At 44.7% G+C, this 27,237-nt stretch overlaps 1 protein-coding gene across 1 annotated transcript; it reads right to left on the bottom strand.

The window, feature by feature from the left end:
* Positions 1-797: 797 nt before the first annotated feature.
* LOC131886946 (uncharacterized) lies at positions 798-27,237 on the bottom strand. The gene is made up of 6 exons (XM_059235416.1): positions 26,758-27,237; positions 23,536-23,747; positions 17,129-17,295; positions 16,439-16,587; positions 4,308-4,539; positions 798-4,235 (listed from the first exon to the last, which is right to left on the bottom strand). Exons 2-6 carry the CDS (start codon positions 23,737-23,739, stop codon positions 938-940), a joined length of 4,050 nt encoding a protein of 1,349 aa, XP_059091399.1. The 5' UTR covers positions 23,740-23,747; positions 26,758-27,237; the 3' UTR covers positions 798-937.

Raw genomic sequence — 27,237 nt, 5'->3', positions numbered from 1 at the left:
TAGGAGGGCACTTTGTATAGCATCAAGTTCGGATTGGCTTGAATCAATTCGAGACGCGATGTCAGATTTCTGAAGCCGACCAAGAACCAATAGTTCCATATCACTCAATCTCTCATGAATTCAATTATCCATGTTTCATTTCTTTCTGGATCACCTCCGAAAAAATATGTTTGCTAGCTAGCTATGGGCATTTTTTCAGTCTCGCCATGAAGACGTGACAAGACAGCAATCAAGTGGGGAATTCAGCAACATTTTTTTGCAAAAGCTTTTATTGCAAGACACATCAGACAAGAGCATCATGAAGATTTGAATGAGAAACATTTTATTATCAGTCACTTCCAAACATTGTTTCAAGTCGGGAAGAGTAGTTGTAAAAGTTACTTTACGAGGCCCTAACTGGATTTGCAAAATTTCTGTTTTCATTGCGCAAAACTTGCGCTTGGCTCGCTTTTTTGTGCCCGCATTATTCGGGATTTGGTTCTTTGCTTGCCTTCCTTGTTCTTGTTCTTCTTCAAAAGAAATTGTTTTCCCTTTCTACGTACATAATACGGATGTATTCATGCTTTGGAGGCGGCCTCTTCTTATCCCACGCTACACTATTATTCCACGACGATTATTTACAAGAGAGCTCGGCTTTAACATTGCACACATCACATAGGCTATGTTCAAAAGTACCACTGCAAGAATGTGTAAGTGAATGTGTACTGTGCATGTGAGCCAGAATAATCCCAAGTATCACAGCCGAGTCACACCGAAAAAAGTTTCGTTCCTTTGATATTCGAAGTCGATAGCAAAAACTGGAAATGGAAAGAAACGGACTAAAAAAATCGAGCAAAGTACAGAGGGAGAGAGGGGGGGGGAGGTTATGGAAGGAAGACAGTTTTTTTGTGGGTGGCGAAACACATGAACACATCATTATGAGGGACTGAACTCCCGACTACTTCTCAGAGATTTGTTGCGATTCAACCACGGTGATTCCATCATAAATATCTTGATCCGAAGCCTCAATAGTTTTTTGCTGCCCAGGGCTATCTGATGTGTGGACAATAGCTTGAATGGTGTGTTGGAAGCTCCCAGAAGGTAATCCTCCTCCTTGAGCTTCTACTCCGGATAGTGAGAGACTCTGATCAAAAGACACAGAGTTTTGGCGTTGACGAGGCATGGATGCCATCCGACTCGATCCGCGGTTCATATCCAGATAATCTGGCTCTTTGTTACTACCAGTTTGTTGTAAGTGTAAAACGGGCGCAGCATTCATCAGCCGACTCCCACCCATTGTCAAGTACACGGGTTCACGTTTCAGGATGCCTTTGGGAACTTTCGGTGACGAACCACGTTCGGGACATGAATTAAGGTTCTCTAATGAAGAGGGCGTCTGGTGATGACACAAACTGGATGAGGGTCGAACTACCAGATCGAGATTTGTCGCACCGGGAGGAGCATGGGCTCTGTGAAACCCCGCAGGGCCGTGCTTGTTGTCACCCGCTGAACTTTGACTTCGTCTTGTCAAGATGACACTTGAGTTATGAATGGAGGTTGAGTGGGTCTGAGACTGCTGCTGGAAGCTGTGCCGTCTCATTTGAATATCCCGCCCCCGGCGAAAAGAGCAGCCGCCACTGTTGTTCACCCAAACAACCGGCTGAGTCTTCTGCCACTCTAGGTCATCTAGGGTGGCACTCCTCGTCAAACTTTTTTCTTGTTTTCTATTCAGCTTGGGGGGCTGCGTGGCTTGGAGGGTGGATCCTCGTTGGAGGCTACAAGATCTCGCACCTCTGGTGGAATCTGACTGCAAAGGGTATTGAAGCGGTCCCCGTTGAAGGCTACCCGTGTGGAAAGAAGAGAAAGAAGACGAAGAGTTCGGATTTGTTGCCAGAGCGATGCTAAACATGGAATTTGATTGCTTCGGGCCACAGCTCGGGACATCACAGATTGATTGATTACAAGGATTCAAAGTTGTGTGTTGGGGCCCAAATATTCGGGGCGATCCCATCGGAGTGAGGAAAGAGGGGGTGCAACCACCTTGCAAGGAACCGGGGGTGGCCAATCCATCGTTACTTTGCCATCGCATCGAAGAAGAACTCGTGCATGTCAGTTCATCATTACCGCACTCCAAGTCCATTGGCGTGGAGTTGGATAAAGTGGACTTTTTGAGAATTCCATTCGTTGGGGGAGGGGGAAGACCCTGATGTCCTTGAGTGCACACGCGAGCCGGACTGCCCAAAGGCAAACCCATTGGAGCGGGAGTGGTAGGTGAGCTCGGGGTGAAGTTTCCTAGACCCAGGAACTTTGCCAAGTTCTTTCGCCGGGGCGAGTCCAGTTCAGGTGGGTAATCAGGCGTGGTTGGAAGTGATCGCGAATTCTCACCGGGTTCAAGAGCAGTCAACCTAGAGAGGGTTTTATTAAAGGCTCTAAAGTTGTTAGCTCGAAACCGGACTGGGGGAGGAGTGACGTTATTATTGTCTAGGGCCGGGTCCAAAGACGAATGATCCATTCGAAAGCCCAATGAATTTGGTCTTGAGCGTGGGTTGGTGGACATTCCATTGGTGTTGCTTAAAGTTGGGGATGAAACGTCTTGGTGCTGGCCATTTTGGTATAGTGTTGTTTTCGGCAATGTGAGAAATGATGGCAACTTGCTTCCCGACACCCCCAGCTCTGCACCATTATTGCTGACCACAATGGTTCCCTCATGCTGACCACGACGATGTTGTTCCAAATTCTGTAACGTGTTTTGAATTCCAAAGAACTTCTCGAGGTTCCTCTTCTTCTGTTCGTCCAGCCGACTAAGTGAAAGGGGCAAGTTCTGCAACGCCACCATTTGAGCGGTCTCCTTGCTTGGACTCCCGGGTCCTTGATCATGTAAACCAAAGTACTTGGACAAGTCTTTACTCTTGGCATTGTTTTCTTGGCCTTCCGCCGTGCCTTCGCCAACTTTGGCGGTGGCCGTATGACCGCTCATGTTATGAGGCAGAGTAAAAGATTTGCGGACCGTTGCAAAACGAGGTGGGAGCGGTGGGGGGCCCATTTGGGCAGACAACAAGCCATGATGATGATGATTATCCTCATAGATGTGAGAGTAGGTGGGGTCCTCGTACTCGGTTCTAGCTCCAGATCCTCCACCCCCGACGGAGGGAGTCTGTTTCTCCAAAGTGGAACATGAGGCTCCGGACAACAAATGATGATGGTTGTTTCCGGTTTTTGTGGCAATGGATATGGACTTACCATAGAGCTCGTTGTCAAAAGGAGGGTAGTTGGGACTTTCTTGCTCTTTGAGGACTCCCAGAGCATTTTCCTTGAAGCCATTATGATTGTTATTGTTACTCGAGCTATTTCCAGAAGTGGAGTAATCACTATGTATTGAGAGCTGGGCACCCGAATCCCCAGAGCAATTGCTCGTGTTTGAATACAGACGGTTCGAGTGGCTTCCGTTCGACGAAGACGTGACTGACGAATTAGAGGTCTCTGCATACGTGTCTGACATTCTGCCACTATCGGACGAATTAAAGGAGCATCTGGCCTCACCCAGAGCATATTCGTTTTCAAGTTGGGATCTCAGCACCACGGCCGCCTCTAATGGGTTACTGTTGGCAAGCACATCCAAGTCGTCGATGTCATCGATGTCATCAAAACTTCGGTAAAAACCCTCTTCGCACTCGTTCTGGCACTTGTCCCCTCCTGTTTCGTTCCCTGGCACACACCCTTGTTTATTGTTCACATTAAGCAAATCCGACTCGCTGGCACTGCGTTTCTTATCGCCGTGAATGGAATTGGAAGTAGAAGAGTTGACGAGGCCCCCAGAGCCAACGCAGCCTCCGCCAATCGTGCGTTCCAATGACTCTCCTCGTCGTGGATCCTCGAAGCCCCCGAGGTCAACACACTCGTCTAATTGCCCTCGCTTTCCGCTCAACGAGAGATGGTCCATAACACTGACACTTTTTGCCAAGATAGACTTTTTGGCCTTTGATCCCTGTTGATTGCCAGGAGCTGTTTCACCCCCACTAGGAGATTGGTTCCGACGAAGAAAGGCCAAAAGAGGATTCATTTTATTTGATGATGACGCCTTTTTGCCTGAAGTTCGACCTCTTCCGAGACTTGAGGAATTGCTATTGGGTGTTCCACTTTGGAAAGCGGAAGGCTGGACCACGGATTGATTTCTTGTCACAGCATGTAGGGAGTTGATGATGTCCTTGGCTCGATTCGAGTAGAACGTGAAAATACCCTCTGCACTCGAACAATTCCTGATGAAGCAAAAATGGAAAAGTTGTTATCGCTGTCTTAAAAGCTGCTATCATGACTCCTTTTGGTCTTACTTGTGTGTGATGAGCACCACAATCCTGTCTTTGTCTTCCTTCTTATTTATGGTATCTTTGGCCAAGAACCACTTCTTGAGGGCCTTGGTTGGCCATCTGATCTGATCTGCCCCTGATCTGGCTTCCACGAGTAAAACTTCCCTACTTTCGATCACCAATTGACCGTAGAAACCACGCAATCGGGCAATATCAGAGTGAACGTTGTCGATTAGGCTTACGTCAAATATCGAATCTGAAAAGAGACAAAACCACTCTGTTCAAGGACGATTTCAAGCATGCTGCCCAAACTTCAGGGAAGTTTGAGTTCACAAATCGGTGTGCAACATCTGGAGGAAGAACCCAGGAAAGTGACATTACAGGCCTGAAGGCCCTTGCTACCTGACTAACGTTATTCTTTCGAAGGTACTTCTCTCTCAATCCTAGCCAATGCATCCAAATTTGAAGAGGAAAGTGGAACGACAAGCCTGATCTAGAGTTTCTAAAGATCACCTTGGAGAAATGGGGCTTTCAGCTTCCGATTACTCCTTCGTCGTTTTCTTCCTCTTCCTACGTCGTACATAGGCTTCATCCCCTCGTGGTACCACCCTTTTGTATTGGAACAGGAAGGAGAGACAGATTCTTAGCTTCCCTTTCAATAAAGAGCACCACTAAGATGGGCTTTGAAATAAGAACCCTAAAAGCAATAGCGCTCTTGGCGACAGATTCCATCAGAGTCCCACCACCCTCTAGTGGAGCTCTCTCAGTAGACAGCATCGTTTGTTCCACAATACAATGTCGACTAAGTATAAGTTTACCGATTCTTTTAAAGTGATACTCAAAGGAGGGGGAAAGATCGTCAACATCCCAAAGAAGTTGAAGTTGAAATGGGGAAAGCAGGTGCCTTTTCCTTTCGGTATCGTTGCGACACACTTTTCGGGTGTATTGATAAGAATGTGCGTGAAATTTGCATTTTTAACGTGCTCGTCCAATTTCCAGATGTTCCTGGAACACGCGATGCCATCTCCAGTTTCTTCAAGTGGCCTAACCTGACACCCCAGCAAGAGCTGGAGTGGAAATGCAAATCTGGAACTTCTCCCATCTCCTTGCTCCACAAACCTTGAAGCACCCGCCCCTACCATTGGAAAGCACGCTTCCAACCGGATTGGATCCAATGCTTTCCAGATGAGCCAGGCACTCTTTCTCTTCCGCTCTGTCTCTGAGAATGAAATCATGAAAAAGCTTGGGGAAAAAAGATAATTAGAGATCAGTCTCAAAGAGAATTTTCATGCCAACCGCAATGAGGGAATTTTCTATCCCTCTTCAGTGTTCCCAACATTAAAAAGTCTCCCCTTTTCACCCCCTCCCCTTCAAAGGTTTGGCCTTGTTCCATAGTGGGCTTGTTTCCAGTCCCAAAAAGTATGCCATCTATTCCCCAATCTCGCCCATGCTCATAAAGGCATCCCAGCCTTGACTAATCATTTCCCCTCCTTTCTTTTCTGCATTAATTCCAGGAAATCCAATTTTTACCTGATTAGCCTCATTTCGCTCTTTTTGATCTCGCGATGGACAAGAAGAGTCCTCGACAATCGAATGTATTGTCAAAGTTATTTTACACTCGCCGAATCCTTTTCTTCTGTACATTTTATCCAAAAAAGCCATCGATCAGTACGGTGTTTTATGGTATTCTGGCACACCATTGTTGTCCATAAAGCAACGGAAGCCGGCAAATCCAATCTCTTTCTCACTTTCGTTCACGGAAATGAGAGCCCCCAACTCGAGTTCCTGAATCCATTCACAAATAGCAATAGTTGTCGTTACATATAGTGGGATAGGACTGAAGGGATCACTGCATCAACAGGAAGCTCTCAGGATTTCAAAGCGATACTTGATCGATGATGGTTGTTGGCAGATGCATTACAAGAAGAAGAAGAAGAAGTTATACTAGTAGTTTAGATCGCTTCAATCGTGATCGACTGACTTGAGCCACTTAACATTCTTTGCAAAGCTATGCTTCGAACAGAAAACCGAGAGTGGAAACATCTCACCCTCTCCAATGTTATGATTCATCTTTTACCCCTCTCAGACCACGGAAGGGCAAGTTCTGCTCACATGCCCCAACTACCGCTACTTCTCCTACTATTACAACAACTACGGATTACTCGCAAAAAGGTCGTAAAAATCCTGGGACCACAATAATCATAAAGCAAAATTGCTTCCTTACTACTGTCAGTCTTGTCGAGAAGCATTGGAAGCTCAACAATCGTGATGCCTGAACGAGTTAGAGCCCATATCCATAGCCCATAGCGCGAACCTGTCCTACCTACCCGAGAGGTTTTAGATGTACCTACGACGACATCAAAGGATGATGATTGTCAGCACTGAATCTCGCTCGTAAACTCTAAACCCTTATGGTTATGCGGCCTAACCACCCAACTAGAAACAACTGTCACATCAACTTTCTCGTCTCATCCCATCCCGAAGTCAGAAGTCAGGAGACCAATTCACTTGATCCGCCAAAATATGACCACGATCCTGCATTCCCAACTCCTTTCGACATGTGTGCCAATTGAAATCCATCGCTCTAAGCATCTTCCTGAATGGAAATTGCTAAAGAAATGAGACAAAGGAAATGCACTTCTTTGGTATGAAGTTCAGCTCCGTATCATTTATGGAGTCATTAAAGTTCTCAGGCTGATTCAATCTGCCATTTGCTTGGCTTCGTCAAATACTGAAATGAAAGCTTGGCCAATTTTGAGCGAAAAAGATATGCATTTTTTTAAAAAAATTCTCATAATCCGAAAGTTGCTCGTAAATAAGTGCCTTTCGTTCATTGCCTTTGGAGAATCTGGGATTTATTCAGAGTCCGACCCATTTGAAGCACTTCATTTCTCAAAGTGAATTTCAAGAGGTTGAAGAGGGTTGTTGAGCTTTCAAGCTTTTGGTAGAGTTGAAAGAGAGACCTCAGCCACAACGACAACCAACCATGCAACCAGCTAAACAAGCCAAGCAAACAGGCAACTACGTTCTTCATCATCAATGAAACCAGGACTTGTAGCTTGGTTAGCTCCTTAGAAAAGGGATGTGGAAAGGGGTAGGTAGGTAGGTAGTTGTTCCACATACTTCAAAATACTTCAGGGATTCCTTCAATGAACATGACGAGGGAGGAGATGAAGATGGTCGTTCCCTATATAAATGCAAATATACGATCCGTGTTTTTTTCCTCGAGATCCGTGGATCCGTCCACGCCGAGGGAATCCGAGAAATTGTTCTGAGTCATAATTCGGGATCAATGACCAGAGCAACATTATTCTATTTTACCTCGAGATAAATCAGGGCCATTTAAGCGAAAGCACAAGCTAAATCTTCATTTCAGCCGATGATATGAGGCACCACCGACTCTCAGGTCCCCAATTTTTTTTCTCCCTGTTCCTTTGCATTCATGGTGTGCCATTTCAGTTTATCATTCGTTCATTCCCATACATGCCAGACGGGATTTTATGCTTCGCCCATCCCGTTCCAAAAGGCTGAATGCATGCCTTACTCAAAACTCTCCCCTTCTTGTTGAAGGGAATGATTGTGGACCGTGATCCAACCTGTTCCATTTCTGTGTCCAAATATAGAGGACTCTGTAGACGGAGCCGAATGCTGTCTCTATAACAGAACTCGTTGTTAGCGCTTCTTCACAATGTGGCCTCTAACCAGCATGTCTCAGTGGCTTACAATGTAATTTGTCACCAGACAAAACCAATTACATTTTTATGCGGGTACTTCGGGATATAGGAGAGGGTGGATTTCGGTTCAATACGAAACAAGGTTCCAGTTGGCTCAAAAACTTGACGGTCTAATCGAATTTCAAAGTGGACCCAGATCCAACCAATTTATGGGCATTTCGAGTTGGTTTGAAAAGGATTTTGTGTCACTGCGTCGAATTCTATCAGATCGTTTTGACTCTTGAGCGATCGTCAAAGAGAATTCTCAATAAAATGTGATTGTTATGAGATGGCTAGTGTCGTGTGCACTCACTCACTCTCCTACATCCTGAGCTTACAAGCTTCTTCCTCAATCTTGGGCTTTTAGAGCACTTCCAAAGCAAATGAACCTGGTTTAATGGAGAAGCATAACGATGATGTACGAGATGGGGCAGCCAAAAGGTACGCATAAAATGAGGAATTCTAGTTTGCCATGTCTGGAACCAGCTGTCGCTTACATTTCATTGACGAGACGCTGGCAATATTAGTGAGCAACCGACTTGTTGTCTGAGTTGAAAAGTTGAAAACTCGTACTTTCGAATAAGGAAAATGGGCCTGATATTGGCCGAATGAATGAAACGCTGAATGGATCCTTACCCCAAGAATCGAATCATTGACGTGGAGGCCCTTCTTTCAGTTTGATCGGTCGTTCACTACAGACTAGATCCTAGAGGGTATAACATTTTCGAGGCGGAAGAAGCCAAGTCCTCCGAGGAAACTTCGACTTTATGAGGTACTAACATTTTGTACAACATTGAAGATGACTGACTGACTGACTCCTTCTTCGATCTTCCCAGCAGTTCCTTGAACTCGATCCCAACATCTCGTCATCCATCCCAGAGTAAATCAGCCATAAACGGAGATCGCTGACAAAGACATAAGCGCGAATTAGGAGACTACCATTGACCTTGATCAAAAGCCAAATCAGGTATGCATCATTGACTCCATCTACAGTGAGTGGCAAGCGGCCTCTCAAGCGAGTCTTAATGGATATCATGGGCCCTTCGCACTCCCAAGTACATCCTTGAAGTCAAAGCCTTAACTCTCAAAGGCGCAATTGGTTCTTGAACACTCTGTGCGACTAATCGAACGACCCTACAACGAGATTTCTCCTCAATGATGAGCCCTTCAAAACGGGGGAGACTCTTGGAGCCGGAAAAAATAAGCCCATGTTGGATGGCATTTCCCCCCCCTCTCCATGACCCGAGATAGAGAAATGTCAAGGAGAAACTCCCCTGGAAATACCTAATCGCGAAATGAAGTTGGGAATCAGTTGTAGTAGATCTACGTCTGATTATGGGTGCTTCATTTAAGCCCTCGTTCGCGACCCTGGCAGATTCACCACGGGCGGTGCAAGCAGAATTATCACAACAAATACCGTCAAGTCTTGCCATTTCACGTGATGTCCTGGATTGATCAGGCTTGAATCGCGGTTTGCATTGCTAAATGAACGAGGCCTTCACACTTCTGAATCGTGGCTCGCTTGCGTCTCCTTGGAATATTTCTAGACAGACAAGGGTGGTTGACCTTCCACAAGCTTCAATGCATGAAGATCAATGGATCAATCCCCTCCAAGTGAAGTCATAACCGAGGACCATTTGTCAGATGAAGGTGGACTTTCTTTTCCTAGCCCCCTAGTGACCATTGGTCACCTCCGCCTAGGTTTTCTCCTCCAGGCTTTAGCATCAGTTGTCCAGCTCAGCCGTCTACATTCAAGTTTTGACATCAGATCTCATGTCAGCCTGGCATGAGAAATGGGCTTCCGACTTTCCCGTACTCATTGGACTTAAAGCTTGAAGAACGAAGATCATTCATTCCAAGCTCTTCGTCCGTAGATCAAGATAAAACTCATCGTCCGTCCACCCTAGCTTGAGATTGGCAGTTCTTGGTATGTCATAAATCATACATTACCGGTGTGCAATAAGCAGCGCCAAAGGGTGGTGGGATTTTTCGCAACCATTCGGTTCTAGCCGGATATGAGATCAACTGTATGGTCACGACTGGGGTCTAGTCGTGGTCCATATCTCACATCGGCGCCATTGTAACCCCAAATTACTAGTTGACATGTTGCCATAACGCGATACAAAGCCTGATATTTGAAGAAGATTCTAGGCTCACAAACATATTCTCACCACCTCAATATAAAGTGAATGCTGTTGGGAGAATCCGGATGATCCGAGTCATCCCAAGTCTTGGATCAGATGTTCATGCGTCAGAGAGGAGATGCGTGGAATTGGCTCCAATCAACATATTATCATTATCAGACGTCAGGCATTAAGTTCTCTGTCCTGGCCAGATTCTCTCGTAAGTGCATACGCAAGATGACGATGATGCAATGGGACCTCCTCTCAATTCACATAAAATCTCTATCTCTTAACATGAAAATGACAAGCAGTTTCTTCTTTCTCTAGATAATGGAGGGCCAACTACCTGATTGATTTCACGGAAAAGGCACTTGGATCGATGATCCTCCCTCCTTCTTAGCTTCTTTTAAGGAGGAACACACACAAAGCAAATCTTTTGGGGAGGAAATCACTGGGTGTCAAGCCAAAGTCTCTGAACTATTAAACACACCTGAATAGCAACGACGATTCTTTCTAAACACAGATCCCACGGCAAAATGATCCTCCAATGAAGAAGCTCTTGAGAAGATGTTGATAATGGAGGTGATGGTGAAAAACATAAACGAGAGGGCGACGACGGCCATGAAGGAAAGAAAAAGTGATGCTCCTGCCGATGTTTGGTTGGTTGGTCGTGTTTGGATGGATGATGGCATGACAGGCCTGAGAGGCCTGAAAAGTGCATTATTTTCCCTCCTTTTCAAAGCTCGATCGGCGGTAAGCGTCTCCTACTAGATTAGCCAGACAAACAAACTGTACGCACTCATAAGGAGATACATTCTATTCGTACCACCATCGATGGCCAGGAATCAAAAAACTCACTGAAGACGATAAACCGATTTTGTGAACACTTTCAATACGGATCGACTTTCATCTTAATTGGGTGTAATCACTGGCAAGTCACTCTTCATCTTGAGAATGTCTGCACCACTTAAAAAGGTCTGACTCCTTTTCTGCAGCAGTTGCAAAATCAGTTTCGTTCCTAATTCTGGATAGTACAACTTGAAGGGAGAAGACCAAAAAACCAACCTGAGCGAGTTCCCTGGGCTTATCTTAAAAGGCAACATGAGTCGTTGGGAAAGTGCAACCCATTTTGAAGCTTCACTGAACCATCTTGCGTTTCAGGTCCTAATTGACTTCGTAGATACTAGATTTGCTTTTATCAGGGTGGCCAGTGCTACCTGAGAGATTTCAAATATTTACCTCCATGGTGACCTGTCAAGGTTCTTTGGACTGACTGACTGACTGATAGACTGATTGATTGGGTCCGCATGACGTGCATTTGCACTCGTTCGTGAATCTGTCTTGGGAAAGAGTTAGGCGACAGATCTCGAGCATAATTTGATATCCTCTTCCTGTTGGACTATCTTCCTCTCCTCATCTTTCGGTAACTGAATCGCACGATGAGGAAAGGATTCGGATAGGAAACGCTTCCAATTTCGCACTCTGATCTAATCGCTACATGACAAGATTGGACGGGCCAAAAAAACGTGATGATGGGTGGAAGACCGTTAATGCTGTTATTGAATCAGCTGTCCTCTCTCTGGCTCCATGTGGCTCGGCAACTATCGTATTGATTGGCTTTGGAATGCAATGTGTTCTACGTAATCTTTAAAAGCTACACCCAAAACATTTCGGAGGAGACCTACTTAGACCCCTTCCAAAAACGGAGACCTCGTCTTCAGCCAGGCCAAAGTTGACTCTTAACCATCGGTGACAGGTCACAAAAAGCTTTCACCCCCACCAATACCGAGATGGATGAGTGTCCACAGAGAGGCAATCCATCGCCGTGTCCATCGCCGGAATGGTCATTCATTCTCTCATTAGGAGATTGGCCAGAGAAATCCGTGAAATTCGGTGAAAGAGGTAGGGAACGCCACAGAACGCCACAAAAACATGGTGAAATCCGAGTCTCTCCATGTCAGAAAGAGAAATCACAAGACATTCAGTCAAACAGAGACGGTGTATTGACAAAATGAGAAGGGATCAGAGGCACCGCTAACGACCACATTAGTAAATGTGTCAATTGGTTCGTCGATTTCCAAGTCCTCAAAATTACCGCTTCATTTCAACAAAACGACCAGTACATGTATGTAAAGAGTCAGTTAGTAGTCCAGACAAGATGGCTGGCCACTTTACACATCAGATTGCTTATCTCGCTCATGTTCTGTGTTTGCTATTAGGATGCATGACAATGTCTTTTGACCCCAGGACATTTATGACAACTCTGCTCGTGCCAAGTGAAGCAGGCAGTCGGCAGAGAGCTAGAGATCGGTGCCAAAAGAGAAGCCAACGGGGTCTAAAAGAAAGAAGAATCGGTTGGAAGCTCGAATCTTGTCTGGCTTAACACCTCGCATATTCCAAAGCAAGCCCGCGAGTCATGCTAGAATCTCATCTTTTTAATGTGTCCATAATTGGGATAATTTGATAATAAGACCCTCTCAAAGCATTCTACTTATGGAGAAAGCAGACTTTTACGACCTCAAAAAAGAGATGAACCTTTCTAAATGTGGTGTTCGTGCTCGGCTCTCTTGAAACAAAAACCAAAATGAGGAGGAGACCAAGGAGAAACAGTGGGGTGAAAATTGGGACCCTGGTTTATCCTTGGCACCCGCTCCAGCTATTGATATTCACGAGGCATTTGACATCAATTGCAGTTGTCCCTGATTCTCTTTTGTCAACCCAACCACTACTGACTTACTTTCTCCTGATCAAAGTGGATTTACTATGTGAGGAGCATGGTTGCTTCCAGAGTCAGTCAGTCGGAGACCGTAAAGTTTTTGCGACTCTGTCAGTGAGTGGCTCATTGTTGATTGCATTTCCAACCAACTCTTAGATTGGATGGTTAGTTAGTTGGCTGACTTCTGGTGAAGCTCAAAACGAGTTTTCGGAGCATGAATTGATCCTCGACTTCATGCATATCCCAAAAGATTTTTATGCGATGCCTGCTGTCGCGAACCAGTCTGAGTTATGCTCCGAGTATGATTTGGCTAATACTGAGGTATTTTTAGGAATTGCCAATGCTCATCTATCTTTGGCTTCGAAGTAGGAGCTTGGCATAATAACAGAGACCAAACTGGATGGTTAGTACATGGAGGTAACCCTTAAACCGAGTCCTTTCTCGTTGTGCCTGTGGGTAATTGAAAATGAATCCTCGAAGGTTTTGACACCTACTAATTAAAAGCATGTCGTACGTTGGCCATTAGTACCAACCAACCAACCAACCAACCAACCAACTGAAGAGAGAGAAAGAGAAGGACCCAAGGATATCTCTTACACGATCCGACAGAATAATTGCACTCTGGCATGGAAATTGAAACCATTTCTCGAGCACGATATTCATATGTGAAATCCACTCAAGAGCATTGCCCATCACAATCATCATCGCCATCATTGGGCCTCCTCCAATCATGGTAAGACCAATTACAATGGATGGTCCCTCACGCCGTTGAGCCTCACCTCAGCATGACATCCCATGGCATTGGAATTAATTGCAATTAATGAACCCGGAATTATGATGATACACACCATGAAGTGCTTGCGTCTTCATCAACGACTTGGAAGTTCAAAATACTTTTCGTCCACTTGGCTGGGCATTAACACTTTCAGTTGGCTTTTTCCATCCCGGAGACGCAGCTCAAGATTAATTAAGTCCTCCCTCCTTCCTTCCTTCTTTGCCTCAGTTTCCTTGCTTCCCCAATTGAGCTTTAGAACTCGAGAAATCCCCCTCCTAAACATCGTTGACTGCTTGACGAAAGAACAAGCGGCGTTTTTGTTGTTGTTTTCTCTCATTTGGCGAAAAGGGAATTCTTTCGTCATTTATACTCTATCCTTCCCCGTCCCATCAAAGCCAAACTAGCGACTCATTTGCCTGGGGGCGAAAAACGGGGGAAATTCATGTAATGGGGCGTGTAAGACTGGCTTTTCTATGTTTGCTGTTATGCTGGAACTGAGAGAAACAACTGACATGCTTTACTCCAACTAATCAACCCAAATGATATGTGCACAAAGCTTTGAACCTCAGTTTGAATTGACCGCCAAAGAGCCAACCAACTTTTGCTGATTATGAAACTTTGACAAGGTCAGCGACTGGAGCATCATTGAAGTGTCAATGGACAGCCAGACTTAGCCATGTATGAAAGTGAATTATTTCTTTAGTCAAGGAATCGAGGGCGGTGAGTCGGGCCACAAATCATTGGAGCTGTTTTTTGCCACTCAAGATGTTGTGCTGTTCCTCAACAAATAGTCGAGGAAAGAACAACAGATTGTTTTATTTTCTCTTTGCCAAAGCTCTCTCTCTCTCTCTCTCGAGCTTGTTTTCGTCCAACTGGGTGTGTGAAACTTCCAAGAGACCCTAGCACGAGCTCGGGAAAAGTGTAAATGAGCATTCATTCTAAACCTTTTGTACTCGTTTTATTTTAGATGATGAACCTCTCACTTATACGAAAAGATATAGAGGTTCAACATGAGGAAACTAAGTCACATTGGTTTACTGGCTCCATTCATTCGAGACCTTGCAATGATGTGGAGAGAGCATTTCATTGGCTCACGATATATATTTTTATGCTGATGTGCATGATGTTTGGAAATATTTTGGATTAAATAACTAAGGTATCAACAGAAGGTTTTAAACAAATCAAGGTTTGGAATATTCTTTAGATTAAGGCATATATGACTGCCATTTTCCCATACCAGTTTCTTTTGGGAATGTCCATCAACTGCGCAGGTATTCGTCAGACATAAGAAACCTATGTAGCAGTTGTGGAAAATGGGGCCATTGCAATTGATGAACTTTTAAAACTGATCGAGCTAAAGCCTCGGAAAAAAAGAGAAAGAGAGAAAATGCCCTTGGCTCTTCTTCAGACGAAATTGGGTCTCATTTTCATGAAACCTGGGTAATTTCCCAGTCTGGTTTGAATCCATTTTGAGGAGAAAACTTGAAACCCATTTTTCTAATAATTTTTGGCAGTGATTCAAGAAATATCTTGCCCTGGTCTTGTCTAGATCTACTTACACCAACATGTAAGAATACGCTTTTGAGCATTTTTACACGTTTCGTCCAAGTAAGCATTTACCTTAGTTTACACTAGTGATTTATCTCTTTTTTTATTTGACGTAGCTTCAGAGTGTGGCGCATACGAACCTATTTGTCCAACATAAAGGGATTCCATTTCCCTGGTGTCTTTATAGTGCCCGTTTCTTCGCTTTACATATCTCATAGCACTTCAACATGTCTGGAGAAATTAGGCGCTAAAACTGACGTTCAGCCACAACAAAATGCTAGAAAGAAAGGCGTGAGTAGTCGCTAGTTGTGAAGCCCATTTCTCACCCACAATCCGTTTCCTCGCCAGAATTTCTCTTGAGCTTCCATAAGAGAAAGCAGTGATGACAATTACTGAGAGAAAGGGACATTTTTCCCGTCCTTTGATGTTGCGACATCTTAGGGTAAGTTTCAGTTTTGCCCTGTCCAATATCGTTCCCTTTACCGAATAGCGGAAAGGAGATGAGCGAGAGATGAAGAATGTGTCCATCCCATTTTTGAGGGCCTTTGCATCAAAGATGACCTCATCAAGTGTGGCTTGAGGCTCATCCGACGTTATCGGGGTGACCCGTCACAAAATCTCTAGGATCTTTATTGGGTCATATATTTTTGGACCACTGAACCCCTTACATTTTGGGTGCCGAGCGCACTGCTGAAAGTGAAGCCCCTTCCAAAAAGAGTCTTTTCTGATTCCTGATTGTTGTGGGAAACACTGGAAGTTCTCGCAGTGACCATCACAATCAGCCAGACTGTCAGCCAACCCAAATCTTGCGTATGTGTATGTACACAGTATATGTATCAATGTATCAATGTTTACCGTCATTCTGATCAAATCTCATCCTATTGCTCGACAAACTCGATTTGGTGATCTACGGGAAGCCAGTTCCAGTGTGTCTATGATGTGTTGTGGAGATGAAAAAATGCCCTCGAATTGAATGCACATTTGGCACGAGTGTTTATGGGGGACAAATGCTGGCTTTCAAAATGTCAGAACGTGACCAATTTCGTTGATGTATTTATGAGCAGAGCAAAGGGGTGAGGGATGCGTGAGATTCTCTTTCTCTGCCCATTCATCTTCCGGGAATGCCTGGTACCGTCCCTTTGGGTCTAAAAATCAGTGCAAAAGGTAAGGGCCGTCGAAATATTGACGACTCATTTGCGATATGTACATACATACGAAGGTACGGACTAGCAGAGGCCACAAAGCCTCTCTCCGTTTCTTCTCATTCATTGACGTCTTACCGGGTTTGGTCCAAAGCGAGGATGGGGATGACCTTGGCCAAAGTAGGTCTCGTATGTGTTTCATCCATTGTTGAGTTTCCGTCTCGGAGTTTCCCGAAAGAACAAGACATTGAGTGCTCCCGTCAATTGAAAAGGCAAATGGATGAGATCTGAAAAGGCAAGGATTGAATCAAAAGTGGAACTAATGGAACACAGGCGCACGTCAGTGGAAATGGGTGCACGGGCGTTAAGGCTGTTCAAATTCAAAAGAACCTTGATTGAACACCGACAAGAACGAACTCGGCATTGGAAGGGAAAGAAACGGAATTTCCCGTCTCACAACCCAACCAGTGGTGGTTTAGGGTACTGTCGATCAAATCCAAGGTCAAGATCAAGCGAGGTCCCTTCTAGTAGCTTGCTATCTCGAGATCTTGAATGTCTTGGGATTGGCTCTAATGAAGCATCACATCGATTTGCGCAAAGGTAACCTGAAGATCACGATGGAGCCCGTTTTCCTTGGGTTCGTGCTTAATTACCTTTTGATGAGGATTGGTCAAACATGCTCGAAGCCACTGGCTCAATACACGAGCCATAATGGCTCACTCCTCAGGCAAGAGCGTCGACCCAACTCATTCAGTTCAATGCCAGTTTGAAAGATCACGGATACGTGTCTTTGGCACGCAATTCGAAGGTGGACAAACCATGTCTTACCTGGATTGAGCCCGATGGAGGGCATGCACATCCGTCAGGGTGACCGTGGTGATGGGCAAGGATCGATCTTCGTGGAGATGACTGCCGTAAACGCGGGCAATCAGAGCCGGAGAATCCGACATGAGAGTGTCCACGAAATCCAGAACCACCCATTGTCGATGCCATCGCTGCAAAAGTCGAAAGGGACACCTTGAAATTTCAACATTCGTTGGGACTTGGGACCCATCGATGCATGATGGGAGAAGATTTGCTAAGCTTCTTGTGGTCAATCGTTGGCTCATTCATATGAAAAGATCTTGCTTGGATACAGATTGATCAATCGCTTCTTGGCGGTGCTGGAGCGACGAAGACTAATTGGAATTCTCCCTCGATTGCCAATCAATTTCAATTCTTCGCAAGATCGGCCAACGCTGATTAGCGGCTTTGGAAAACGGCCAAGTGTAACTTCATTTGTAAATGTCAACCATGCCAAAGAGGCCCTGAGGATCTAGTTAGCATTCAAATCTGTGGACGGGGTGGATGTGCCGAGATAACCTAATTAGGTCATTCCATTCCAATTGGTGTGTGTTTTTCCACCTAAACTCCAATGGATCGTATTGGTTGAGCGGAGGTTGAGATTTCAAGTTGGATGTTCCCCTCTTTGTCCGTGAACAGATATGGCACCCAAGTTGTGCCCCCAATCGCTGGGATTACTTCCGGAGCTTTTTTGGGGGGGGGAGGTTCGCGGCTAGTTTCCAACAAGTCCCTTTGCTATTGACTTTCATGGTCTCATTTTGACTGAGATAGGGTTTCACTGAGTTCGCTCGGGTACTTCATGGGTAATGATCCTGGTGGAGAATAGATCCCACAAAAACAAGCGACTGGAACTAATGAATCATGTCTTGGTTATTTAATCTACAAAACAGAGAGCAAGCTACCCTACATGCATGCATTCATCTGTTTGTTCCTTGAGTTCCATTTGGAAATTGGACCATGATGTTTTGGAGCAGGAGAAGCAACGTTTTGTATCATCTTCACAGGCTCATCGTCTCTCAGAAGGTGAAAATTGCTCTACAAAGTCCATTCCCAAATGAACTGGGCTCTTTGATAACTTTTGGCAAACTCTCGGCTCAACACGAATGCCTGTCTCAACTTTGCAGGACAATGTGTGCAAACTTTGTCCAACACTTCGAAAAATGCCGCTTACGTTACACGTGCACGTCCGTATCGGTACATCTTCTGCTACCCGCGGTTCTCTAGACTATCAACTACGATAAAGGAACTTCAGTACATCACTAAGATAGCAAAAAAAACAACTCAGATCTATTGAACGGGATATGAAGTCAATTTGATGGAAACGTAGCTTCACCAAAATATTGCATTGAAGAGCCATTAGCTTGATTGGCATCGAGGAAAGCGAGACTTTCGTGTTTTAGACAGTGGATGTGAAGTAATAAAAGGAAAGGCGAAAGTAATAGGACTCTCTCCTCTTTCCTTTTTCCCTTCAACGCCAACTTTTGAAAGTTGAGATGAGTGAGAGATTTGCCAAAACAATCCAAAACTTTCGCAATCGCGCATCATCAAGAAGTGATCCGTAAACCAACGAGAGCATGAGTCATTTCATTTGCGAAATTGTCTTCTCTTTATATATCAAGCTCACTCGTAGACCCTGGTGGGATAAGAGGCCAAGAAATCAATTCCTGAAATGGCAATCCTTTTCTCATCCCCTCCACGAACAAAACTTGGATGATGATGATCTCACGTCAACTATCCCTTTCCCTCAAAGGGAACAACCCATGGGTGGGCACGCCCTCACCGCCTCCAAGCAGTAAGTCCTCTCTCTCTCTCTCTCTCTCTCTCTCTCTCTTGATGACAGCACATATCAACGGAGCAACTTTCTCTCCCCCTTATCTTACAAGTTCCAAACACCTTTGTCTGGATTTGCCACCAACGTACCGTCAATCCACATCATCCCTAATGTTAGAAACCCCTTTTATGTGGTTTCTCTGGATTAGTGCGACGTTAGTCAAGGTAAGGTGTAAAAACCCTATTAAAGGGGTTGAATAAGAAAAAAAAATCGTCGGGATTGACGGTAGGAATATCACGGATAATGGCAATGCCGGAGTGATCGATTTAGTTTCCATTCTGGGATTGTAAGTCGGGCTTAGGAGGATTCCTTCTTTTGAGGGTATTATACAGAGAGGAGCAGACATCAACGACATAACTGGGAATGACAACTTCCATCTTGATTTATCTCCACTCGAGAAGACGACAACCTTTATGGTAATGGAACCATTATTGTCTGGAAGACCCAGGCAAGTTCATTTAACTTCGAGATCCAGCCCAAAGCAAAGTGGAACATTGGGGTTCTCTTCTTATTTGGGAACGTCTGTCTACTCATATGTTTAACCCTCTCTGGAAAAGTTTTCTCATCAAGTTTTGAAGGCAAATATTTAGGCCAACGAAATCTGGGCTTTGACCTCAACTTTTGTTCACGGCTTTGGGAAAAGTCGGAGAAAACGGAAAAGAACAAAGCCAAGATTGACAGTAGCTAGATTTTGGTGGGAGACCCATCTTATTCGTTCTTTCATTTCCAGAGTAATCGGCTGTAACAACATTCATGTCATTTTTGGCTCCAGGCGCCATTTCACTTGAGACAAAGGGATCTTCCTTCATTGAGGCTCGTTTTCTTTCACTTTCAAAATGAAGCGAACATTTTTGTTGTCGGAACTATTAGACTAAATAAATGGAGGTAGTTACTGTCGAGTGAGGTGGATAATACTTTTAGAGCCAGTATTTACAGATGGTGTTGCTCGGCTGTTTGAAGTTTCTTTATTGCTATTCATGCATCAAGTAAACTCTGATGTGGGGCCTAGGCTCATAAAGTGGATCGCACTTTCAACGCGGTAGCAACCAACCAAGGACATGAATTGTAAAATTGTAGAATGGAAAGTAGAGAGCTAGTGGATGAGAGCGTCCCCATCTCTGTTTAGTTGATGTTATAAATCTGGCAAACAATCGCAATAAAACAGCCATTCATTCTGAGTTAAACGTGTACGGGATAGGAATTGCATCAATGCCAAGTTTCTCATGCCCTTAAAATAGGCTCTTACATGAAATTGAAATTGATTTTAAAAACTTGAAGCGAAGCGCTACCTTCATTTTTAAAACAACATGTATCTATTTTGATTAATGCTCGTAATAAAAACCACTGGTTCGTCCAATCTTTATCAAATTTCCAAAGTTTTGAAATACGTAGATGATACTGGACTTATATTATCTCAAAACGCGACTTGCTACTAGATTGAAAACATGCATGTACCATTCTACTTTGGGAATTGGCATTTGGTAACAAAATCTATTCAATTCAAATGACAAAACTTCGCTCAGGAATATCTTGTTTTGTTGTTGTTCCTCTTAAGCTATCTCCGCCGATTTACCTAGGCAACCAGAATGGGTTTGCGGTAGATTTCGGGACAAAACAAAGCTTTGTTCAAACCATAATTCAAAGAGGGAATGTTCGATAGATATTCCAAAAGATATTTGAGAAACTTTCTTATCTAAACTTGTCCAAGGTATAGTTGACAAACCTCTCAGAAGCTCCGAGTTCAAACAAACCAAGTGGTCGATTCCAGCTTATCGAACATAGGTAAATACTTGATTGAACATAACCCTTCATGTGGATCTCTAAACTCTCTTGGAGCCTAAACGTTGTGAATAAGAAAGCCAAGTGGTGGTGAGTTGACTATCATCTGTCTCTTCATACCTACCTCTTCTTTCCGTCCCTTTCTCCCGGTCTTCTTTGTACACTTCCCTCTGTGGTGGTGAAATGGTATTGACTTTCAAAAAGAAGTAGGTTATACCCATTTCCTCAACTTTTCTCGCATGATAAGTTGGTTGGATGGTTGGTTGGTTGGATGAAGCTCGTCATCCGTTGTGGGGGATGAAAATGGTTCCGGATGCCTTTCCAACTCCGAAGGGGATTTCGCGTACACCAGCAGGCCTACTTTTTGCCTTGATGGTTGGTGGTGTAGTCCAAAGAATGAGTAGCAAAATATGACAGAACTCGGTGGTTGGGTTCTCTGGGGAAAAAGGTCTACTTTTTCAAAATGCCAACCAGACTGGCAACTTCCGTACGTTGGTAGGGCAATTGAAGAACGTTGGTATTTGTTTTTTTTGTACTAGTTTAAACTTTTTGAATGGAAATGGTCTCTTTTTAGAAGGCAAGGTCGAGCTAAGTCGGAAAAAGTACGGATGACAAAAGTGCACGGAACTGTGTCCGATTTCATACCCAAGAGTCGTGAATTGGGCTCGCTTAGAAGTGCGATAACAAATTGGGTCCAAACTTGAAAGTGCTCGGGCACTTGGAACTTATTTCCACCTCCGTTCTTTTTCTTCTTCTTGTATATTTCTCCCCCATACATTCAACTTGCCCAGCCCAAAGGCAAGCGTCGCCTTCTTCTTAAGCCTTAATACTCGAAGACTTCCTCTTGACTTTCAATGCTGATAAAAAAAAAAACTTTTCCACTTTCCCATAGAATCATTGCTTAACCAAACTTTGGACCCCCCAAGAATATAGGATCGTCACGGGGTGACCAAACTCAGCTGACAGTCCATGAAGCGCGCGTACGAAATACCGAAACTTGCCGCCACCCAGATTGGGTAGCCTCAAGAGAAATCAAAAGAAGGAGGAAGACATTTCGCTTGCCATACCCTGTGCGTTAAATGTCACAACTTTTTGTTCACCTCAAAGATTTGACAGAACCTACTTATCAAATTTCAATGGATTTCCAACCCCACCCTCCTTCTTTTATAGTAGTCTACGTACTTGGAATTCATACTCCTACGACCAGGAGAAATAGGGGGGAGGTGGCTGGCAAGGAGGCAATCAGGTTGGTTTTGTGAATGCCACAGTTCAGGGAAATCGAATTCATATGCTAATTGCTTGGGAGCTTTGGTTTTGGTTTGAAGGTGGGGGGAAAGTAAAGATAAGGTAGTTCATTTCAAAGTAATCACTTGAAAAGCCGAATACACCTCGCTCTCGTCATATGGTAGAGATGAGTCAAGGGAACCTACTCAGGTTTTACCTCCCATAGAAAGTTCAGACGCTTTCTTTAAGTGGATGTTGACCTTGAGCGATCCTTTAGTAAATTCTGACTATTCAAGTGGCAGTTTATACCCGGAGAAACTGAAAGCAGCCGTTGCTGATACCTTTGTACTCATTAACAGTTAGTTGGGCTCTCACTTGCCTGAAAACACTTTCAGCAGGTTCTTGTTATGGAATGTCCTCATAACTTGTTTCATGGTTTGTTTAAGAGCGCTAATAACAATCAAACACTCCATTGAGCGCTGTGCCAAAATGTGCCTCAAGAATCGCTGGTTGTTTCATATCACGAGGAGAAAAGTAATCGTCTATTGGCAATGTATCGCTTTTTATTGGCAATACCAGTCTCTTCGACGCGATATATCGAGAGCGCATAGAGGTCTCCAGGGCATCTTGAGGGAAGACCAAAGGGACCTCCAACGTCCCCGGCTCCTTACCCTACTCTATTGCTACTTGGCTATTGGATGGATGTCCCAAGGGCCTCGTTCCTCTCCCTTGCAAACCATACTCTTTATAGGGTCCCTGGGCTTGAGAAACGCCACCAAGAGATCTTAAAAGTGAAAGTGAACCCCAATAAGAATTATCGCGAAGATCCTTAAAAAAAGTGGAACCAAAGTCTTACGCATTTTTAGCGGCACAGTTAAGTCTGGATCTTAGCGTGGCTTTCGCACATTTCGAAAATTGGATCCACTTGGAGCGAACTTGTAGTTCTTTTGGAACGAAGAGAAAAGGTCCCCATTGTCCCATCTCGTGTTCCTCGAGCTTGTTTTTGTTCCCAAATAGAAGGGGGTGAACGAGTTGATAAAATGGACAGGGCACAAAAACGTCTGATGCGTTCATGATGTTCATGACCAAGTTGCCAATACGCTACAAGAGTTACCCACTGTTCCAACTTTGTTGTTCATCAAGAGGAAACTTTTTGGAACAGGAAAATGGTAGTTGTGGCGCTTCCACAAGTCAACCTGAAACGAGCTACTTCCGGAACAATTCAGAACCCTGCTGAGATGCTCCCGTCCAGGTTGGGGATTGAAGATCATCTTGATGGCTGCCAACATGTTCCACATGAGTTTCGCTCTAAAACTCCACAATACGGCTGCCATTGTTCCACCTTTGGAACCTTTTCCATGGCAAAGGTCATTCATTCATTCATTCATTCATCCACTCGTATTCGCAACTATCCCATTGTTCCCTGTCCACACATATCTCACTATTATTCTCCCTAAAATGTGCTGAAGGTCGGTATTGAGGCCCATCACTATCAGTTAGGGTTACACCCAAGGGAAAAACTCTGTGGGAAATTGGAAATGACGCGTGCTTCACTCACCTTTTTCAGCAATCGATTGCGGGTCTTTCTCAGACTCTGAGGATTATGTTTGACCTCCAGATATCCACGTAGTTTTCTGGAATGGTCTGAGGATTGACTGGTCACGGGTGAAGAAGCAGATTTGCTTCCCACCTTGGTACCTACGGTCATGGGATTATCTTTGGCAGGCTTGACGTCCGCTGAGACCTGATTGGGTGGGCTCATTGTGATTTCTGAAAACAAACGAAATATCATTTCAGTATTGATCGAGCTGAGACGACAAACGGAAGAAAGATGGGAAAAGATCAAAAAAGGCCGAACATCAATCACTCCCTTCAGACTGGAAGTTATCACGACACCTTTGATGGTTAAGAGGGGCTGAGAATCTCGCCAAGGCATCACTTTCTCTTTCAAGGTCGACAGATGCTGCCCCTAATACTATTGACGAGCATATCATCCAATCTCCCATCTTTTCCACCATTCCATAGGAGAGAAACAGTGCGGATAAGAATCCATCTGGCTCTCACTTTCTCCACGAGAGCATACTCGTACCTCTAGGTTAAAATAAAACTTGTGTACCATGCGTGACTTCTTGCTCGCCCCTTGATTTTCCCTTATTCTTGCAGGAGGACGGACAAGGATCGTTGGACCAGATCCATCGCCTCAATCTGAGCCGTCTTGGGGTATAAGATCCATTTCCCCACTTGAAGGAGGCTTATAACCAGGTCAAGGTAGATGGAACGTTGAAATAGCCCTTGTCGCCTTTTTGTGCTAACCTTAGTTTGAATAAAGGCGAAGGATAATTCCGCCCTACGCAAGTACTAATCCATTCTGTCGCAGAGTTTGACAAAAATGAAAAGCTAAAGTAGTGCAAGTCCTTTGGACTACATTCGGGCAAATTGCCCAATTGCTTCAAACGATCGGAGATGAGGAACGAAAGAGACAAAAGTTGAACAAGAGATCAAGAAAAAGAATCATTCAAAGGGAACAGTGAATCCCCTGCTCGCTGGCGTGGGTGAGTATGTCTTGGAAGAAAATGGGTACTTGACTTTTCTCCTCAATGCTATGCTCCCAGTTCCATCCCATATGGAAGCAGTCCCATGCTGAGCACATGAAAACCAGGCCATGGGTAATGAAAACACTGTCCCAAGGGAGGGCAGGGCGAAAAGAAGCGAAAAAAAGCCAGCGGGGAGAGGGGGAGACAAAGATCCTTTACTATTAGTGTGCCAGTTCGCCAAGGCGAAAGTGGAACCGAGGATGGATTTGGAGGCCTCCCTTCTCCCCCTCAGCTCCTCTCCACAGTTCCATGAGACCCAATTGTCCCGTTTTGTGTCCAATTCCACCAGATAACTTTGCCTTGTAAAAAGTGCATCGCTTCGGGTCGATTCACCAGTCCCCTAAATGGACATGAAACCGATCAATCCTTGATCTGCAATCCCAACGCTCAGAAGCACAAGTTGGAACTGGGGTTGGAAATTGTCAACCCAAGGATTGGAGTAATCCATAAGCTCATTTGCCCAATGAATATCTGGCACTCAGTTCAGTGAAGCATTGGCAAAAAATGAGATATGTTAGAGATAACGCAAACTAGCATTGGCCACGTCGTATGTTATATGAATGCATTCCGACCCCCAGATATTGAGAGGGAGTGGTACGGGGGACCCATGAGGACCCTGAACCTCCTTTGGGTGGAAAGAGAGAGAGAGAGACTGAGAGGACTCGAACGAGGATCGAGCAGAGGCCCGCCATAAAAGAGTGGATTAGATACTTTTTGGGACCCTTGAGATTCATTACCACTGACTGAGTAACAAAAGTCCGCCGGCTGCTCACCAATGCACAGCAATGGATCCTCCGATTCAGAAGTGGAATGGCAAAAAGACAATTTATCAGACAAGGAATTGTTCATCTGGCTAAATTGACAATGGGAAGACAAATGAATCTCTCGGCGGAATGTGGCCTGGCCGACTTCACTTTCATTAGGAATCTCTATCTTTTTTTGAGGTCGTAAAGGATTCTTCTTCCAAGAGTGATGGAAGAGTGTGTTTAATCGGATGAGAACAAAGCTGGAATGGCATTTGGAATTGGGGAAGATTCTCCCCGATGAGTGGGTCTAAAATATGGGCCTCCTCGTCGCATTTAAGTGAAGATCCGTTGCATTGGAGAAGGTCACATTCTTGCAACAACTGCACATATTTGCAACAACAAAAAGTATTTGGTGAGTTGCGCTTGAAGCCTTTGCCCCTCAAGTTCATAAATGTGCAAGGTCCAGGGAGAGCGAACACTGCGTACGTAGACAGACAAGCTCCTACTCTCAACCAACCGAGACACCCACTTTAGTACAAGCCAGTTAGTCTCATTATGCTATAGTCAGTTATGAGTTAATTGGAAACTCCTAAGATGGCGCAAGGTTGCTTTTCTTTGACTTTGATCCGTGTCAAGAGTATTGGAGGTAGTTAAGAATTGCGGCATGATCTTCCCTCCTTTGTGGAACAACATTGGCTCACCCTCCCTCTTCACTCCGTCTTTCCAAGCAAAGCAAGCACACATCCGCCTCTCCTAGAAACTTGTATGAAGAGAAGCTAACCCCAATTCTCTTAAGCCTATTGGTCGTGGCCAAGCTCACGGAATCTTGGGCTCCTTTGTAGCCTTCTACGAATACGCGAGAGAAGGAAGAGCCACCAAGTGGCAGCAGAATCCTTTTTGGAGCTTGTTAGAGCTTGGGTCTGATTAATTCCCTCCCCTAAATGAGGGCGAGGCTGACAATTGGTGCATGTTCGGCAAATACCTCGGACTTATTTTGCTAAGCTCAGGGTTTAGTCAACCGGATCCAAGTCATGCCAATTGCGACAAACACGCTTCAAGGTCACTATTTTTCACCCATAACTTAACACTCCAGTCATAGAAAAGCGAGCAAAGGGGGGGCATGGCCTACTTTTCCTTTTAGACCGGATCAAGGATCAAGACAGACATAGAGAGGTTCATTATCCGTGACCAAGTGCCAAATGTGAGGGAGGTGGTGACGAGGGATTAGCCATCGCCACCCTCTTCAACCCTTCTCTGTATATGATTAGTACTTGCTGGTACTATCTCTTTTCCTATAGCGTGCTAGTTTTGAAGCGTACCTCGGGATCTCTTTCAGTTCCACCGATTCTCTAATGAGATCCATTCCTCGTCAAGGGTTAAACAACATGAAGATGAATTTGGCGGGGGATTATGAGAAAGAAGCGCCGTTTTCAAGCTTACCTTGGGAGTTGGGAGGTCGTGGCTCTGTTGGAACGAGATTGGAGGCTCAATTCTGCACCCTGGGAAATTGAGATAAATGCCCTTCTCTCTCGTTCTCTTCCTCCGTTCAGTGTCTTTGGCACTTCCTGGCTTCACCTTTGGAACCCCATTGCTTTCAAACCATTCATTCTCAGCCCACAAATTCACGATGTTCTCTCAATGGTCGAAATGGAGTCCGGAAACTTATGCACTCTCGCGCACATCAGATCAGCTCATTTCTCAAGTTCCCAGGAGCGTGTCCGTCATTGTTCCATTGCATTGCTGTCCTTAAGCCTGGAGCATCACTGAAGGGTCCCTCTCTGAAATGGATCGTAAATCTGTCACTTTAAGGATGAAACGGGTCAGGCCCACATCGTGCTGAATTATGAATTCCACTTGTCTGAGCTTTTGCAATCCATCAAACAACCAACCTCCACTTCACTCTGACCAACATGTGTGACA

This window comes from Tigriopus californicus, chromosome 9 (assembly GCF_007210705.1).
Source record: "Tigriopus californicus strain San Diego chromosome 9, Tcal_SD_v2.1, whole genome shotgun sequence".
Classification (NCBI taxonomy): Eukaryota; Metazoa; Arthropoda; class Copepoda; order Harpacticoida; family Harpacticidae; genus Tigriopus; species Tigriopus californicus.
Note: the sequence above shows the minus strand (reverse complement) of the source record. Positions and strands in the feature narration are given on the sequence as shown.

What these genes read in the sequence shown, in the direction of transcription:
- LOC131886946 (XM_059235416.1), bottom strand. Translation starts at nt 23,739, where the DNA reads ATGAGCCCACCCAATCAGGTCTCAGCGGACGTCAAGCCTGCCAAAGAT. An exon ending in GCAATCGATTGCTGAAAAAG is followed by an intron (nt 17,296 to 23,535) that starts GTGAGTGAAGCA and finishes CGACTTTTGCAG; the next exon opens with CGATGGCATCGACAATGGGT. An exon ending in CTCCATCGGGCTCAATCCAG is followed by an intron (nt 16,588 to 17,128) that starts GTAAGACATGGT and finishes TTGCCTTTTCAG; the next exon opens with ATCTCATCCATTTGCCTTTT.